This window comes from Salmo salar, unplaced genomic scaffold, assembly GCF_965601325.2.
Source record: "Salmo salar unplaced genomic scaffold, fSalSal1 ptg000152l, whole genome shotgun sequence".
Lineage (NCBI taxonomy): Eukaryota > Metazoa > Chordata > Actinopteri > Salmoniformes > Salmonidae > Salmo > Salmo salar.
Genome location: NW_027675323.1, coordinates 2990633 through 3010782, shown reverse-complemented (window position 1 = coordinate 3010782; position 20150 = coordinate 2990633). Strand labels below are relative to the sequence as shown.

Genomic DNA, 20150 nt, shown 5'->3' with positions numbered 1-20150 from the left:
TTAGCTACAGCTTTTAAATGTTATAAAACAGCATTCAACATGTGGCAGACAGATCTTACATTTCTCCAGTGTCTCAGCAAGCTCCTTCTGGTTCATTTTCCTCAGGACGTGCAGTGTGATCTTCAGAGCCCCCTCTCTGGCACTGCTCTCCTGCTTCTCATCTTCAGCATCCACCACTTCCTCATCCTGCTTCTGACTCTCAAAGCCTTCTGGGAGTTCTGGACTAAGAATCCTCTTGAACATCTTCAGCTCGTTCTTCACAAATGTCATAATTTTCTCTTCAAGCATCTGAAATAAATCATGTAAATAAGTTAAGCAAGAGAAGACATGCTTTCTCATTAACACATTAATGAATGATTGACAGATCAACTTTACTTGAGGTAAACAAAAACAAATGTACATAACAGGACCACATACACTGAATATGGAGTCCATGTCTGTTTGATGACTCTGGGAAGACTGACCACTGAGAATCTCTGACTCTGATCTCTCCTGTTGGTTTCTGTGGACGAAACATGAGATTACAGTACACACACACACACACACACACACACACACACACACACACACTGTTTTAGGACTATGAAAATGGACTAAAGGATTAGCCTATGGATTATGAAAACAACCAAAAGAAATGTGAAAATGGGAGAGGAGAAATGACTAGAGACAGTGTTGTTTAACTCACTGACCATGACCCATGAGTTCTTCTTACCTTTGTTCAGTAGACAAGTCTCCCTCTCTAAACTTTATAGGACGATCCATAGACTGGTCACTCTTCATGGACACACAGCTGGGTACAGGGGAGGCTGGTCTCTCCTGCTTGATTGGTCTTCAACACAACAGAGACAAACATTACATCTCTCATCTACTCTGATCTCAGATGGGAAACATAAGAAGAGTTCCAAAACGCAACATATCACTTTACAGAAATGAGCTTTTATTGTTTAAAGAAATTATGTATTAATTATTACATCTCTCACAGACAAGGATTTGTTTCAAATCTATCACTTGATGGTTTCATTTCAGAGAGACAAAAATCATGTTTTTTTATGCAAAATGCTATATATCTCCCTCACTCTCAAATGTGACCGACCGGCTCAATTTGGTAATTAACTAAATAACTACATATATAGTGATTTTGGTTTATGTCAGTTTAATTGTTTGTTATGGTATAAGTTGTTATTTTATGATTGTAAGTGATAAAATTAACTAGTAATTCTCAGTAATTACTACTTTAGTAAGGAATAACACATTTTTTCAGCACTACTGCAGTTGCTAAATAATTCCAATAGATGGGAACATAAGACCACAATGACATTTCAGAATATTAGATTAGTTTTCTCCCTGGATACACCACCACTCCCCACGCTTCCTGCAGAACCCCTGCAGTACCTCCGCAGACCCCGGATTGAGAACCCCTGATTTAGCAGATGCTCTTATCCAGAGAGATTTACAGTAAGTGCATTCACCTTAAGATAGCTATTTATTTAGGAAATAAACTTAGTTAATTATTCATAAAATTGTCATCTTACCTCTTAGCTTTGGTGTTATGTCCGCCAGAGAGATGCATTTTGGAGGCAGGGCCCCCCTTCTCTCTCTCGCCAGAGAGACTCATTTTAGAGGCAGGGCCCCCCTCCTCTCTCTCCCCAGAGAGACTCATTTTAGAGGCAGGGCCCCCCTCCTTCCTCTCGCCAGAGAGACTCATTTTAGAGGCAGGGCCCCCCTCCTCTCTCTCCCCAGAGAGACTCATTTTAGAGAACTGACCCCTAAACAGAGATCCAACATGTTGATTGTGGTTAACACAGTGACAGCTAAACAGAGATCCAGCATGTTGGTTGTGGTTAACACAGTGACAACTAAACAGAGATCCAACATGTTGGTTGTGGTCAACACAGTGACAACTAAACAGAGATCCAGCATGTTGGTTGTGGTTAACACAGTGACAACTAAACAGAGATCCAGCATGTTGGTTAACACAGTGACAACTAAACAGAGATCCAACATGTTGGTTGTGGTTAACACAGTAACAACTAAACAGAGATCCAGCATGTTGATTGTGGTTAACACAGTGACAACTAAACAGAGATCCAGCATGTTGGTTGTGGTTAACACAGTGACAACTAAACAGAGATCCAGCATGTTGGTTGTGGTTAACACAGTGACAACTAAACAGAGATCCAGCATGTTGGTTGTGGTTAACACAGTGACAACTAAACAGAGATCCAGCATGTTGGTTGTGGTTAACACAGTGACAACTAAACAGAGATCCAGCATGTTGGTTGTGGTTAACACAGTGACAACTAAACAGAGATCCAGCATGTTGGTTGTGGTTAACACAGTGACAACTAAACAGAGATCCAGCATGTTGATTGTGGTTAACACAGTGACAACTAAACAGAGATCCAACATGTTGGTTGTGGTTAACACAGTAACAACTAAACAGAGATCCAGCATGTTGGTTGTGGTTAACACAGTGACAACTAAACAGAGATCCAGCATGTTGGTTGTGGTTAACACAGTAACAACTAAACAGAGATCCAGCATGTTGGTTGTGGTTAACACAGTGACAACTAAACTGAGATCCAGCATGTTGGTTGTGATTAACACAGTGACAACTAAACAGAGATCCAGCATGTTGGTTGTGGTTAACACAGTAACAACTAAACAGAGATCCAGCATGTTGGTTGTGGTTAACACAGTGACAACTAAACAGAGATCCAACATGTTGGTTGTGGTCAACACAGTGACAACTAAACAGAGATCCAGCATGTTGGTTGTGGTTAACACAGTGACAACTAAACAGAGATCCAGCATGTTGGTTGTGGTTAACACAGTGACCCCTAAACAGAGATCCAGCATGTTGGTTGTGGTTAACACAGTGACAACTAAACAGAGATCCAACATGTTGGTTAACACAGTGACAACTAAACAGAGATCCAGCATGTTGGTTGTGGTTAACACAGTAACAACTAAACAGAGATCCAGCATGTTGGTTGTGGTTAACACAGTGACAACTAAACAGAGATCCAGCATGTTGGTTGTGGTTAACACAGTGACAACTAAACAGAGATCCAGCATGTTGGTTGTGGTTAACACAGTAACAACTAAACAGAGATCCAGCATGTTGGTTGTGGTTAACACAGTGACAACTAAACAGAGATCCAACATGTTGGTTGTGGTTAACACAGTGACAACTAATTATTGAATGTAAATTGTTCTCATTTATTCATTATCTCTTAGAAATAAAACATTTCCTAACAGACATAGAAACAGTCAGGTGATTTAAAGCATCACATGAACATGTAATCATGACTGATATTTGCCACCTCATCTCCATGTTTAGTGTCAATAATAATAATAATAATAATAATAATAATAATAATAATAATAATAATAACAATAATAATAATAACAATAATAATAATAATAATAATAATAATAACAATAATAATAATAATAATAACAATAATAATAATAATAATAATAATAATAATAATAACAATAATAATAATAATAATAATAACAATAATAATAATAACAATAATAATAATAATAATAATAATAATAATAATAACAATAATAATAATAATAATAATAATAACAATAATAATAATAATAATAATAATAATAATAATAACAATAATAATAATAATAATAACAATAATAATAATAATAATAATAATAGTAATAATAATAGTAATAATAATTATAATAGTAATAATAATAATAATAATAATAATAATAATAATAATAATAATAATAATAACAATAATATAATGTGTCACTCTTCGTTAAGGCAGGGGTTCCCAGATGTGCTTGGTGACCCACCAACGGAGGTGTTTTTTGAGTTGGGTTGAACGGTGAAAACCAAACCATCTGACATGGATAATCCTGTGTTCTGATGCTCTAACATGATAACAACATCAGTGGGGGCCTAATTGTCTAGCTTTTATTCAGCTGATTGAAAATTATCAAAGATTATATGCTATAATTGAAAAAGTCCATTATCTTTTCTACATACTTTCTATTTGGTTTTAGTCGTTTAATAAGTTAATACTGAAAACATTTGTTTTTGGCAATGTCATCCCTCGACCCACCTGTACCCCTGCTGTGATCCACAAGTGGTCCTGACAGAGTTCACATAGGCTACCAGTAGCAGGACTCATCACCTTCAAGTCAGTTTCATTCTAAATAACTGAGCATGTAGCGATATTATCTAAACATTTCCTACAGAGACCATCAGGTCATCATCAATATAAAGGATATTATCTAAACATTTCCTACAGAGACCATCAGGTCATCATCAATATAAAGGATATTATCTAAACATTTCCTACAGAGACCATCAGGTCATCATCAATGTAAAGGATATTATCTAAACATTTCCTACAGAGACCATCAGGTCATCATCAATATAAAGGATATTATCTAAACATTTCCTACAGAGACCATCAGGTCATCATCAATATAAAGGATATTATCTAAACATTTCCTACAGAGACCATCAGGTCATCATCAATATAAAGGATATTATCTAAACATTTCCTACAGAGACCATCAGGTCATCATCAATATAAAGGATATTATCTAAACATTTCCTACAGAGACCATCAGGTCATCATCAATATAAAGGATATTATCTAAACATTACCTACAGAGACCATCAGGTCATCATCAATATAAAGGATATTATCTAAACATTTCCTACAGAGACCATCAGGTCATCATCAATATAAAGGATATTATCTAAACATTTCCTACAGAGACCATCAGGTCATCATCAATATAAAGGATATTATCTAAACATTACCTACAGAGACCATCAGGTCATCATCAATATAAAGGATATTTAAAAACATTACCTACAGAGACCATCAGGTCATCATCAATATAAAGGATATTATCTAAACATTTCCTACAGAGACCATCAGGTCATCATCAATATAAAGGATATTATCTAAACATTTCCTACAGAGACCATCAGGTCATCATCAATATAAAGGATATTATCTAAACATTTCCTACAGAGACCATCAGGTCATCATCAATATAAAGGATATTATCTAAACATTTCCTACAGAGACCATCAGGTCATCATCAATATAAAGGATATTATCTAAACATTTCCTTCAGAGACCATCAGGTCATCATCAATATAAAGGATATTATCTAAACATTTCCTACAGAGACCATCAGGTCATCATCAATATAAAGGATATTATCTAAACATTTCCTACAGAGACCATCAGGTCATCATCAATATAAAGGATATTATCTAAACATTTCCTACAGAGACCATCAGGTCATCATCAATATAAAGGATATTATCTAAACATTTCCTACAGAGACCATCAGGTCATCATCAATATAAAGGATATTATCTAAACATTACCTACAGAGACCATCAGGTCATCATCAATATAAAGGATATTTAAAAACATTACCTACAGAGACCATCAGGTCATCATCAATATAAAGGATATTATCTAAACATTTCCTACAGAGACCATCAGGTCATCATCAATATAAAGGATATTATCTAAACATTTCCTACAGAGACCATCAGGTCATCATCAATATAAAGGATATTATCTAAACATTTCCTACAGAGACCATCAGGTCATCATCAATATAAAGGATATTATCTAAACATTTCCTACAGAGACCATCAGGTCATCATCAATATAAAGGATATTATCTAAACATTTCCTACAGAGACCATCAGGTCATCATCAATATAAAGGATATTATCTAAACATTTCCTACAGAGACCATCAGGTCATCATCAATATAAAGGATATTATCTAAACATTTCCTACAGAGACCATCAGGTCATCATCAATATAAAGGATATTATCTAAACATTTCCTACAGAGACCATCAGGTCATCATCAATATAAAGGATATTATCTAAACATTTCCTACAGAGACCATCAGGTCATCATCAATATAAAGGATATTATCTAAACATTTCCTACAGAGACCATCAGGTCGTTCAGCAATATAAAGGATATTATCTAAACATTTCCTACAGAGACCATCAGGTCATCATCAATATAAAGGATATTATCTAAACATTTCCTACAGAGACCATCAGGTCATCATCAATATAAAGGATATTATCTAAACATTTCCTACAGAGACCATCAGGTCATCATCAATATAAAGGATATTATCTAAACATTTCCTACAGAGACCATCAGGTCATCATCAATATAAAGGATATTATCTAAACATTTCCTACAGAGACCATCAGGTCATCATCAATATAAAGGATATTATCTAAACATTTCCTACAGAGACCATCAGGTCATCATCAATATAAAGGATATTATCTAAACATTTCCTACAGAGACCATCAGGTCATCATCAATATAAAGGATATTATCTAAACATTTCCTACAGAGACCATCAGGTCATCATCAATATAAAGGATATTATCTAAACATTTCCTACAGAGACCATCAGGTCATCATCAATATAAAGGATATTATCTAAACATTTCCTACAGAGACCATCAGGTCATCATCAATATAAAGGATATTATCTAAACATTTCCTACAGAGACCATCAGGTCATCATCAATATAAAGGATATTATCTAAACATTTCCTACAGAGACCATCAGGTCATCATCAATATAAAGGATATTATCTAAACATTTCCTACGGAGACCATCAGGTCATCATCAATATAAAGGATATTATCTAAACATTTCCTACAGAGACCATCAGGTCATCATCAATATAAAGGATATTATCTAAACATTTCCTACAGAGACCATCAGGTCATCATCAATATAAAGGATATTATCTAAACATTTCCTACAGAGACCATCAGGTCATCATCAATATAAAGGATATTATCTAAACATTTCCTACAGAGACCATCAAGTCATCATCAATATAAAGGATATTATCTAAACATTTCCTACAGAGACCATCAGGTCATCATCAATATAAAGGATATTTAAAAACATTTCCTACAGAGACCATCAGGTCATCATCAATATAAAGGATATTTAAAAACATTTCCTACAGAGACCATCAGGTCGTTCAGCAATATAAAGGATCATATCTCAAGCCTACTCTGTCTATTGAATGTTTATATAAAGGATATTTAAAAACATAATAATGATTAGCCTAGACTTACCAGAGTCTGTCTGTCTTTCCTTCAAATCAACACAACACAGGAAATCAAATATTTTCTGACGCTCTTGCAGAGGAAGTAGTCTATATTACAAACTTCAAAATCCTTTTTATATTAATCTCAAATACACTACAATTTTTAAATTCCCTACATGGCAGGAAAGTTCTCATGCAAAAGGTTATACAATTCAGATCCTGTACAGAGTTTGTCTTTGGTTTCGGGAAGGCTGAAAGATAACATTGAAATCCCCCCAAGTATTGCAAACAGGATGTTAACTTAGTCACAAGGTTGGGCTAACTACAGTAGTGTTGCAAAATCCTTTACACCCCACTCTTCCCCATCAGTCTTAAGAACAAAACATGTGGTTTAATGTAGATACATTTAGATACAACAGAAACAATATGTGGTATTCTCAACTTCTCTTTTAACAGAACAGAGACATTTCAGAGGAAAGGCTGGTGGGAAGTGTTATAGGAGGACGGGTTCATTTTTATGGCTGAAATGGAATAAATAAATGAATTCCATTTATTCCATTCCAGTCTTTACACTGAGCCTGTCCTCATATTGCTCCTCCACCAGCCTCCTCTGGTTTGTATGTGAAAGTATGCAGGAATTCATGTTGTTGTGGAGGGAAGTTATATTTAAACAAAATACTTTTAAAAGGTATAATGCAGCCGTAAAAATAAAATAAAATCAGACAGTAGAATCAGACCTGCTCCCTGACTTTTAACACTAGAATCAGTCCTATATGATAATATCAGTTTTTACCTTTATTTAACTAGGCAAATCAGTTGAGAAAAAATTCTTATTTTCAATGACGGCCTACGAACAGTGGGTTAACTGCCTTGTTCAGGGGCAGAACGACAGATTTTTACCTTCTCAGCTCAGGGATTCGATCCAGCAACCTTTCAAGTACTGGCTCAACACTCTAACCATTTGGCTACCTGCCGCCTCTACACTCGAACCACTAGACTAACTGCCGCCTCTACACTCTAACCACTAGACTACCTGCCACCTCTACACTCTAACCACTAGGCTACCTGCCACCTCTACACTCTAACCACTAGGCTACCTGCCGTCCCCCACTCTAACCACTAGGCTACCTGCCGCCTCTCCACTCTAACCACTAGGCTACCTGCCGCCCCTCCACTCTAACCACTAGGCTACCTGCCGTCCCTCCACTCTAACCACTAGGCTACCTGCCGCCTCCACACTCTAACCACTAGGCTACCTGCCGCCTCTCCACTCTAACCACTAGGCTACCTGCCGCCTCTACACTCTAACCACTAGGCTTCCTGCCGTCCCTCCACTCTAACCACTAGGCTACCTGCCGCCCCTCCACTCTAACCACTAGGCTACCTGCCGCCTCTCCACTCTAACCACTAGGCTACCTGCCGCCTCTACACTCTAACCACTAGGCTTCCTGCCGCCCCTCCACTCTAACCACTAGGCTACCTGCCGCCTCTACACTCTAACCACTAGGCTACCTGCCTCCCCTCCACTCTAACCACTAGGCTACCTGCCGCCTCTACACTCTAACCACTAGGCTACCTGCCGCCCCTCCACTCTAACCACTAGGCTACCTGCCGCCCCTCCACTCTAACCACTAGGCTACCTGCCACCCCTCCACTCTAACCACTAGGCTACCTGCCGCCCCTCCACTCTAACCACTAGGCTACCTGCCACCCCTCCACTCTAACCACTAGGCTCCCTGCCCCCCCTCCACTCTAACCACTAGGCTACCTGCCACCCCTACACTCTAACCACTAGGCTACATGCCGCCTCTACACTCTAACCACTAGGCTACCTGCCGTCCCTCCACTCTAACCACTAGACTACCTGCCGTCCCTCCACTCTAACCACTAGGCTACCTGCCGCCCCTACACTCTAACCACTAGACTACCTGCCGTCCCTACACTCTAACCACTAGGCTACCTGCCCCCCCTCCACTCTAACCACTAGGCTACCTGCCACCCCTCCACTCTAACCACTAGGCTACCTGCCGTCCCTCCACTCTAACCACTAGGCTACCTGCCGTCCCTCCACTCTAACCACTAGGCTACCTGCCGCCTCTACACTCTAACCACTAGGCTACCTGCCGCCTCTGCACTCTAACCACTAGGCTACCTGCCGCCTCTGCACTCTAACCACTAGACTACCTGCCGTCCCTACACTCTAACCACTAGGCTACCTGCCCCCCCTCCACTCTAACCACTAGGCTACCTGCCACCCCTCCACTCTAACCACTAGGCTACCTGCCGCCTCTACACTCTAACCACTAGGCTACCTGCCGCCTCTACACTCTAACCACTAGGCTACCTGCCGCCTCTACACTCTAACCACTAGGCTACCTGCCGCCCCTCCACTCTAACCACTAGGTTACCTGTCGTCCCCAAATGAGGCCTAACTGAATGATAAGAAGGATGAAGGGGTTGATTTAATGTAGAAAGACAATAGTGTAATGATGAGTTTGTGTTATGCCTATTTATCAGCAGCAAATCATTTGACCACACCCCTTGTGGGTTAATAATATTCTCTTTTATGTTTTACTTTCCACAAATAAACTGTTGTGGGTCTGTTTTATTGACTGTAACTCTAACACTAATCACATGTATTGTAAGGAAATGAACACATGCTATGAGTTACAGTAGGCCTTTAGAGTGATGTAAAACATGTCCTGGACTCTGTTCAAGTTGATGAGCGGGAAACAAACAATAGCAGTCAACCTTCACAGCCGGCCCATCGACACTACTCCTAAACTGTACCAAAACTAATTTCACACATGATAAGAGTTATCCTGATCAGCTGGCCCATCGACACTACTCCTAAACTGTACCACAACTAATTTCACACATGATAAGAGTTATCCTGATCAGCTGGCCCATCGACACTACTCCTAAACTATACCACAACTAATTTCACACATGATAAGAGTTATCCTGATCAGCTGGCCCATCGACACTACTCCTAAACTATACCAAAACTAATTTCACACATGATAAGAGTTATCCTGATCAGCTGGCCCATCGACACTACTCCTAAACTGTACCACAACTAATTTCACACATGATAAGAGTTATCCTGATCAGCTGGCCCATCGATACTACTCCTAAACTATACCAAAACTAATTTCACACATGATAAGAGTTATCCTGATCAGCTGGCCCATCGATACTACTCCTAAACTATACCAAAACTAATTTCACACATGATAAGAGTTATCCTGATCAGCTGGCCCATCGATACTACTCCTAAACTGTACCAAAACTAATTTCACACATGATAAGAGTTATCCTGATCAGCTGGCCCATCGACACTACTCCTAAACTGTACCACAACTAATTTTACACATGATAAGAGTTATCCTGATCAGCTGGCCCATCGACACTACTCCTAAACTGTACCACAACTAATTTTACACATGATAAGAGTTATCCTGATCAGCTGGCCCATCGACACTACTCCTAAACTGTACCACAACTAATTTCACACATGATAAGAGTTATCCTGATCAGCTGGCCCATCGACACTACTCCTAAACTATACCACAACTAATTTCACACATGATAAGAGTTATCCTGATCAGCTGGCCCATCGACACTACTCCTAAACTGTACCAAAACTAATTTCACACATGATAAGAGTTATCCTGATCAGCTGGCCCATCGACACTACTCCTAAACTATACCAAAACTAATTTCACACATGATAAGAGTTATCCTGATCAGCTGGCCCATCGATACTACTCCTAAACTATACCAAAACTAATTTCACACATGATAAGAGTTATCCTGATCAGCTGGCCCATCGACACTACTCCTAAACTATACCAAAACTAATTTCACACATGATAAGAGTTATCCTGATCAGCTGGCCCATCGACACTACTCCTAAACTATACCAAAACTAATTTCACACATGATAAGAGTTATCCTGATCAGCCGGCCCATCGACCCGCTGCGTTTTGGTCCCCCTTTTTCGACGTATGTGACAAAATGAGCATCTATTTACCAAATCCTCCTTCAGAGTCATGTGCAGGTAAAATACTTTTATTTCTATATAATACTGTATCTGAAAGAGCAGATTCTGCAGGTAAAACATTGTGATTTCTATATAGTACTGTATCTGAAAGAGCAGATTCTGCAGGTTAAACATTGTGATTTCTATATAGTACTGTATCTGAAAGAGCAGATTCTGCAGGTTAAACATTGTGATTTCTATATAATACTGTATCTGAAAGAGCAGATTCTGCAGGTAAAACATTGTGATTTCTATATAGTACTGTATCTGAAAGAGCAGATTCTGCAGGTAAAACATTGTGATTTCTATATAGTACTGTATCTGAAAGAGCAGATTCTGCAGGTTAAACATTGTGATTTCTATATAGTACTGTATCTGAAAGAGCAGATTCTGCAGGTTAAACATTGTGATTTCTATATAGTACTGTATCTGAAAGAGCAGATTCTGCAGGTTAAACATTGTGTTTCTATATAGTACTGTATCTGAAAGAGCAGATTCTGCAGGTTAAACATTGTGATTTCTATATAGTACTGTATCTGAAAGAGCAGATTCTGCAGGTTAAACATTGTGTTTCTATATAGTACTGTTTCTGAGAGCAGATTCTGCAGTTTCCTTGACACTTACCTTTATCAAATAACTCTCAACATTCAAGAGGTGCAGCTTTATTTCCAAAGTTCAATTTTTCTTCAACAATATCCGTGTTGTCCATGTTTTAATCACATGACCACTCCAGCAGCAGCATTGATCTGGCGACTACGCAAAAACTATTAACATAATCAAATTAAAATCTGCTATTCTGTCGTCAATGGATGAACGGCCAATAGAAACCAGATAGAAACTGATAGTGGTGCATGTGACCTCAGTTCTGGTTAGCTGCAGATGTCCAAACCAACTTGGTCAAGGTCTTTCCATGTCTGGGGAAAGATGAAACCAGGCCAGCGGGTGACTGTCTGAGACTGTCTGAGACTGTGGTTTTGAGTCACGTGGAGCCTTACATGGGCAAATGCAGAAATGTGACCATGGACAGCTTCTTCACATCAATTTCCCTCAGACAAGTTGATTGCGAAGAAGACTAGCATGCTAGGACAGTGAACACACAAAGAAGACTAGCCTGCTATGAACAGTGAACACACAAAGAAGACTAGCCTGCTATGAACAGTGAACACACAAAGAAGACTAGCCTAGCCAGGTCATTACAGTATATACAGTATCTCTACCATATACAGACACCAACTAGTATCCCCTTTATGATCTAGCCAGGTCATTACAGTATATACAGTATCTCTACCATATACAGACACCAACTAGTATCCCCTTTATGATCTAGCCAGGTCATTACAGTATATACAGTATCTCTACCATCTAGCCAGGTCATTACAGTATATACAGTATCTCTACCATCTAGCCAGGTCATTACAGTATATACAGTATCTCTACCATATACAGACACCAACTAGTATCCCCTTTATGATCTAGCCAGGTCATTACAGTATATACAGTATCTCTACCATATACAGACACCAACTAGTATCCCCTTTATGATCAAGCCAGGTCATTACAGTATATACAGTATCTCTACCATATACAGACACCAACTAGTATCCCCTTTATGATCTAGCCAGGTCATTACAGTATATACAGTATCTCTACCATATACAGACACCAACTAGTATCCCCTTTATGATCTAGCCTGGTCATTACAGTATATACAGTATCTCTACCATATACAGACACCAACTAGTATCCCCTTTATGATCTAGCCAGGTCATTACAGTATATACAGTATCTCTACCATCTGCCAGACACCAACTAGTATCCCCTTTATGATCTAGCCAGGTCATTACAGTATATACAGTATCTCTAACATCTGCCAGACACCAACTAGTATCCCCTTTATGATCTAGCCAGGTCATTACAGTATATACAGTATCTCTACCATATACAGACACCAACTAGTATCCCCTTTATGATCTAGCCAGGTCATTACAGTATATACAGTATCTCTACCATCTAGCCAGGTCATTACAGTATCTCTACCATCTAGCCAGGTCATTACAGTATATACAGTATCTCTACCATATACAGACACCAACTAGTATCCCCTTTATGATCTAGCCAGGTCATTACAGTATCTCTACCATATACAGACACCAACTAGTATCCCCTTTATGATCTAGCCAGGTCATTACAGTATATACAGTATCTCTACCATCTGCCAGACACCAACTAGTATCCCCTTTATGATCTAGCCAGGTCATTACAGTATATACAGTATCTCTACCATCTAGCCAGGTCATTACAGTATATACAGTATCTCTACCATATACAGACACCAACTAGTATTCCCTTTATGATCTAGCCAGGTCATTACAGTATATACAGTATCTCTACCATCTGCCAGACACCAACTAGTATCCCCTTTATGATCAAGCCAGGTCATTACAGTATATACAGTATCTCTACCATCTGCCAGACACCAACTAGTATCCCCTTTATGATCTAGCCAGGTCATTACAGTATATACAGTATCTCTACCATATACAGACACCAACTAGTATCCCCTTTATGATCTAGCCAGGTCATTACAGTATATACAGTATCTCTACCATCTGCCAGACACCAACTAGTATCCCCTTTATGATCTAACCAGGTCATTACAGTATATACAGTATCTCTACCATATACAGACACCAACTAGTATCCCCTTTATGATCTAGCCAGGTCATTACAGTATATACAGTATCTCTACCATATACAGACACCAACTAGTATCCCCTTTATGATCTAGCCAGGTCATTACAGTATATACAGTATCTCTACCATATACAGACACCAACTAGTATCCCCTTTATGATCTAGCCAGGTCATTATAGTATATACAGTATCTCTACCATATACAGACACCAACTAGTATCCCCTTTATGATCTAGCCTGCTCATTATAGTATATACAGTATCTCTACCATATACAGACACCAACTAGTATCCCCTTTATTATCTAGCCAGGTCATTACAGTATATACAGTATCTCTACCATATACAGACACCAACTAGTATCCCCTTTATGATCTAGCCAGGTCATTACAGTATATACAGTATCTCTACCATATACAGACACCAACTAGTATCCCCTTTATGATCTAGCCAGGTCATTACAGTATATACAGTATCTCTACCATCTGCCAGACACCAACTAGTATCCCCTTTATGTTCTAGCCAGGTCATTACAGTATATACAGTATCTCTACCATCTAGCCAGGTCATTACAGTATATACAGTATCTCTACCCTATACAGACACCAACTAGTATCCCCTTTATGATCTAGCCAGGTCATTACAGTATATACAGTATCTCTACCATATACAGACACCAACTAGTATCCCCTTTATGATCTAGCCAGGTCATTACAGTATATACAGTATCTCTACCATCTACCAGACACCAACTAGTATCCCCTTTATGTTCTAGCCAGGTAATTACAGTATATACAGTATCTCTACCATCTAGCCAGGTCATTACAGTATATACAGTATCTCTACCATCTAGCCAGGTCATTACAGTATATACAGTATCTCTACCCTATACAGACACCAACTAGTATCCCCTTTATGATCTAGCCAGGTCATTACAGTATATACAGTATCTCTACCATATACAGACACCAACTAGTATCCCTTTATGATCTAGCCAGGCCATTACAGTATATACAGTATCTCTACCATATACAGACACCAACTAGTATCCCCTTTATGATCTAGCCAGGCCATTACAGTATATACAGTATCTCTACCATATACAGACACCAACTAGTATCCCCTTTATGATCTAGCCAGGTCATTACAGTATATACAGTATCTCTACCATATACAGACACCAACTAGTATCCCCTTTATGATCTAGCCAGGTCATTACAGTATATACAGTATCTCTACCATATACAGACACCAACTAGTATCCCCTTTATGTTCTAGCCAGGTCATTACAGTATATACAGTATCTCTACCATATACAGACACCAACTAGTATCCCCTTTATGATCTAGCCAGGTCATTACAGTATATACAGTATCTCTACCATCTGCCAGACACCAACTAGTATCCCCTTTATGATCTAGCCAGGTCATTACAGTATATACAGTATCCCTACCATCTGCCAGACACCAACTAGTATCCCCTTTATGATCTAGCCAGGTCATTACAGTATATACAGTATCTCTACCATATACAGACACCAACTAGTATCCCCTTTATGATCTAGCCAGGTCATTACAGTATATACAGTATCTCTACCATATACAGACACCAACTAGTATCCCCTTTATGATCTAGCCAGGCCATTACAGTATATACAGTATCTCTACCATATACAGACACCAACTAGTATCCCCTTTATGATCTAGCCAGGTCATTACAGTATATACAGTATCTCTACCATATACAGACACCAACTAGTATCCCCTTTATGATCTAGCCAGGTCATTACAGTATATACAGTATCTCTACCATATACAGACACCAACTAGTATCCCCTTTATGATCTAGCCAGGTCATTACAGTATATACAGTATCTCTACCATATACAGACACCAACTAGTATCCCCTTTATGATCTAGCCAGGTCATTACAGTATATACAGTATCTCTACCATATACAGACAGCAACTAGTATCCCCTTTATGATCTAGCCAGGTCATTACAGTATATACAGTATCTCTACCATATACAGACACCAACTAGTATCCCCTTTATGATCTAGCCAGGTCATTACAGTATATACAGTATCTCTACCATATACAGACACCAACTAGTATCCCCTTTATGATCTAGCCAGGCCATTACAGTATATACAGTATCTCTACCATATACAGACACCAACTAGTATCCCCTTTATGTTCTAGCCAGGTCATTACAGTATATACAGTATCTCTACCATATACAGACACCAACTAGTATCCCCTTTATGATCTAGCCAGGTCATTACAGTATATACAGTATCTCTACCATATACAGACACCAACTAGTATCCCCTTTATGATCTAGCCAGGCCATTACAGTATATACAGTATCTCTACCATATACAGACACCAACTAGTATCCCCTTTATGATCTAGCCAGGCCATTACAGTATATACAGTATCTCTACCATATACAGACACCAACTAGTATCCCCTTTATGATCTAGCCAGGTCATTACAGTATATACAGTATCTCTACCATATACAGACACCAACTAGTATCCCCTTTATGATCTAGCCAGGTCATTACAGTATATACAGTATCTCTACCATCTGCCAGACACCAACTAGTATCCCCTTTATGATCTAGCCAGGTCATTACAGTATATACAGTATCTCTACCATATACAGACACCAACTAGTATCCCCTTTATGTTCTAGCCAGGTCATTACAGTATATACAGTATCTCTACCATATACAGACACCAACTAGTATCCCCTTTATGATCTAGCCAGGTCATTACAGTATATACAGTATCTCTACCATCTGCCAGACACCAACTAGTATCCCCTTTATGATCTAGCCAGGTCATTACAGTATATACAGTATCCCTACCATCTGCCAGACACCAACTAGTATCCCCTTTATGATCTAGCCAGGTCATTACAGTATATACAGTATCTCTACCATATACAGACACCAACTAGTATCCCCTTTATGATCTAGCCAGGTCATTACAGTATATACAGTATCTCTACCATATACAGACACCAACTAGTATCCCCTTTATGATCTAGCCAGGCCATTACAGTATATTCAGTATCTCTACCATATACAGACACCAACTAGTATCCCCTTTATGATCTAGCCAGGTCATTACAGTATATACAGTATCTCTACCATATACAGACACCAACTAGTATCCCCTTTATGATCTAGCCAGGTCATTACAGTATATACAGTATCTCTACCATATACAGACACCAACTAGTATCCCCTTTATGATCTAGCCAGGTCATTACAGTATATACAGTATCTCTACCATATACAGACACCAACTAGTATCCCCTTTATGATCTAGCCAGGTCATTACAGTATATACAGTATCTCTACCATATACAGACAGCAACTAGTATCCCCTTTATGATCTAGCCAGGTCATTACAGTATATACAGTATCTCTACCATATACAGACACCAACTAGTATCCCCTTTATGATCTAGCCAGGTCATTACAGTATATACAGTATCTCTACCATATACAGACACCAACTAGTATCCCCTTTATTATATTACATTCATATTATTACTTTTAGATGTCAAGACTCTGTAAAATGAGGTACTTGCTGCTGGACTGTTGCAGTGTTCTACAATGTGCTCGACATGGCTGCTATCAACACGTGTTGTACAAGCAATGCCTTGTCAAGACAGTCAGCAGGAGAGATTTCATGATGGATCTGGCATGTGAGCTTTGTGAGAACCACATGAACGCAGAGAAAGAAGCTACAGTCACCAAGCAGGAAGCAGGTCCTGTTCTCCCTCTTCCCCCAGGCACCACATCTCCCTCGGGGGAGAAAGAAGCTACAGTCACCAAGCAGGAAGCAGGTCCTGTTCTCCCTCTTCCCCCAGGCACCACATCTCCCTCGGGGGAGAAAGAAGCTACAGTCACCAAGCAGGAAGCAGGTCCTGCTCTCCCTTTTCCCCCAGGCACCACATCTCCCTCGGGGGAGAAAGAAGCTACAGTCACCAAGCAGGCAGCAGGTCCTGCTCTCCCTTTTCCCCCAGGCACCACATCTCCCTCGGGGGAGAAAGAAGCTACAGTCACCAAGCAGGAAGCAGGTCCTGTTCTCTCTCTTCCCCCAGGCACCACATCTCCCTCGGGGGAGAAAGAAGCTACAGTCACCAAGCAGGCAGCAGGTCCTGTTCTCCCTTTTCCCCCAGGCACCACATCTCCCTCGGGGGAGAAAGAAGCTACAGTCACCAAGCAGGCAGCAGGTCCTGTTCTCCCTTTTCCCCCAGGCACCACATCTCCCTCGGGGGAGAAAGAAGCTACAGTCACCAAGCAGGCAGCAGGTCCTGTTCTCACTCTTCCCCCAGGCACCACATCTCCCTCGGGGGAGAAAGAAGCTACAGTCACCAAGCAGGAAGCAGGTCCTGTTCTCACTCTTCCCCCAGGCACCACATCTCCCTCGGGGGAGAAAGAAGCTACAGTCACCAAGCAGGCAGCAGGTCCTGCTCTCCCTTTTCCCCCAGGCACCACATCTCCCTCGGGGGAGAAAAGAAGACAGAATGTCAAGTCGGCAGGTGCACACCGAACAAGGCCAGTGAAAACCGATTAGATTTGTTTGTGGACGCGAAGCATAAAGAGAAGATGGGATTGATTCACGTGTAAAGGCGCGGTACAGTGTCTGATACAATCAACAAATTATTGTTTTAATATCTTGTCATCAATATATTTCCACAAATATGTATTTATGAAATTCATCTTTTACAATTGTTCCCTGGTGCTTTTGATTAGGAATACAGCAAATCGTTTCACCAGCTGACCTGGCTGGTTTTATTATTATTATAGATCTTTTTTGTTTCTAATTTGTCAAAAGAAACTGTAAATTGACTTTATTAATTACTATAACTCCATTACTAATCGAATCTACAAATACAGTTGATCAAATGGATTCCACTGTAGTGTTTTATTGTCAGGGAAATAGGCTGTAGGACAATTTTATTTTCTACTTTGTAGAATTAACAATTGTTATTTTATTTATATATTTCCACTCATATTTCTTCATGTAATTTATCCTTTACAATAGTTTATACACTATGTATCAAGTGTTTATTTAACAAACCATGTTTTCACACCTTGCACCTTGCTGGTTGATATGCATCTGATGCTTATGCTAATGTGGACGCCTGGCAACTTTCTCTAGCGGGGACGTATATGCTGATAGACCAGGTGGTTCTAGTGTTAATTAATGACTGGTAGATGGGTGTTCTGATAGGCTGATAGACCAGGTGGTTCTGGTGTTAAGGACTGGTAGATGGGTGTTCTGATAGGCTGATAGACCAGGTGGTTCTAGTGTTAAGGACTGGTAGATGGGTGTTCTGATAGGCTGATAGACCAGGTGGTTCTAGTGTTAAGGACTGGTAGATGGGTGTTCTGATAGGCTGATAGACCAGGTGGTTCTAGTGATAAGGACTGGTAGATGGGTTGTTCTGATAGGCTGATAGACCAGGTGGTTCTAGTGTTAAGGACTGGTAGATGGGTGTTCTGATAGGCTGATAGACCAGGTGGTTCTAGTGTTAAGGACTGGTAGATGGGTGTTCTGATAGGCTGATAGACCAGGTGGTTCTAGTGTTAAGGACTGGTAGATGGGTGTTCTGATAGGCTGATAGACCAGGTGGTTCTAGTATTAATTAATGACTGGTAGATGGGTGTTCTGATAGGCTGATAGACCAGGTGGTTCTAGTGTTAAGGACTGGTAGATGGGTGTTCTGATAGGCTGATAGACCAGGTGGTTCTAGTGTTAAGGACTGGTAGATGGGTGTTCTGATAGGCTGATAGACCAGGTGGTTCTAGTGTTAAGGACTGGTAGATGGGTGTTCTGATAGGCTGATAGACCAGGTGGTTCTAGTGTTAAGGACTGGTAGATGGGTGTTCTGATAGGCTGAAAGACCAGGTGGTTCTAGTGTTAAGGACTGGTAGATGGGTGTTCTGATAGGCTGATAGACCAGGTGGTTCTAGTGTTAAGGACTGGTAGATGGGTGTTCTGATAGGCTGATAGACCAGGTGGTTCTAGTGTTAAGGACTGGTAGATGGGTGTTCTGATAGGCTGATAGACCAGGTGGTTCTAGTGTTAAGGACTGGTAGATGGGTGTTCTGATAGGCTGATAGACCAGGTGGTTCTAGTGTTAAGGACTGGTAGATGGGTGTTCTGATAGGCTGATAGACCAGGTGGTTCTAGTGTTAAGGACTGGTAGATGGGTGTTCTGATAGGCTGATAGACCAGGTGGTTCTAGTGATAATTAATG

General features: G+C 39.8%; 1 protein-coding gene across 1 annotated transcript; it reads right to left on the bottom strand.

Annotated features, from left to right (window-relative positions):
• Nucleotides 1-1787, bottom strand: LOC145866998 (uncharacterized). The gene is made up of 4 exons (XM_082971050.1): nt 1533-1787; nt 713-829; nt 418-502; nt 1-288 (listed from the first exon to the last, which is right to left on the bottom strand). The coding sequence occupies exons 1-4, from the start codon at nt 1748-1750 to the stop codon at nt 1-3; spliced, it is 708 nt and encodes a 235-aa protein (XP_082827176.1). The 5' UTR covers nt 1751-1787.
• Nucleotides 1788-20150: the final 18363 nt, after the last annotated feature.

Coding starts and splice junctions, on each gene's coding strand:
- LOC145866998 (XM_082971050.1), bottom strand. CDS start 1,750: ATGAGTCTCTCTGGGGAGAGAGAGGAGGGGGGCCCTGCCTCTAAAATG. Junction 830..1,532: donor CATAACACCAAAGCTAAGAG/GTAAGATGACAA, acceptor GTTGTGTTGAAG/ACCAATCAAGCAGGAGAGAC. Junction 503..712: donor GACTTGTCTACTGAACAAAG/GTAAGAAGAACT, acceptor TTTCGTCCACAG/AAACCAACAGGAGAGATCAG.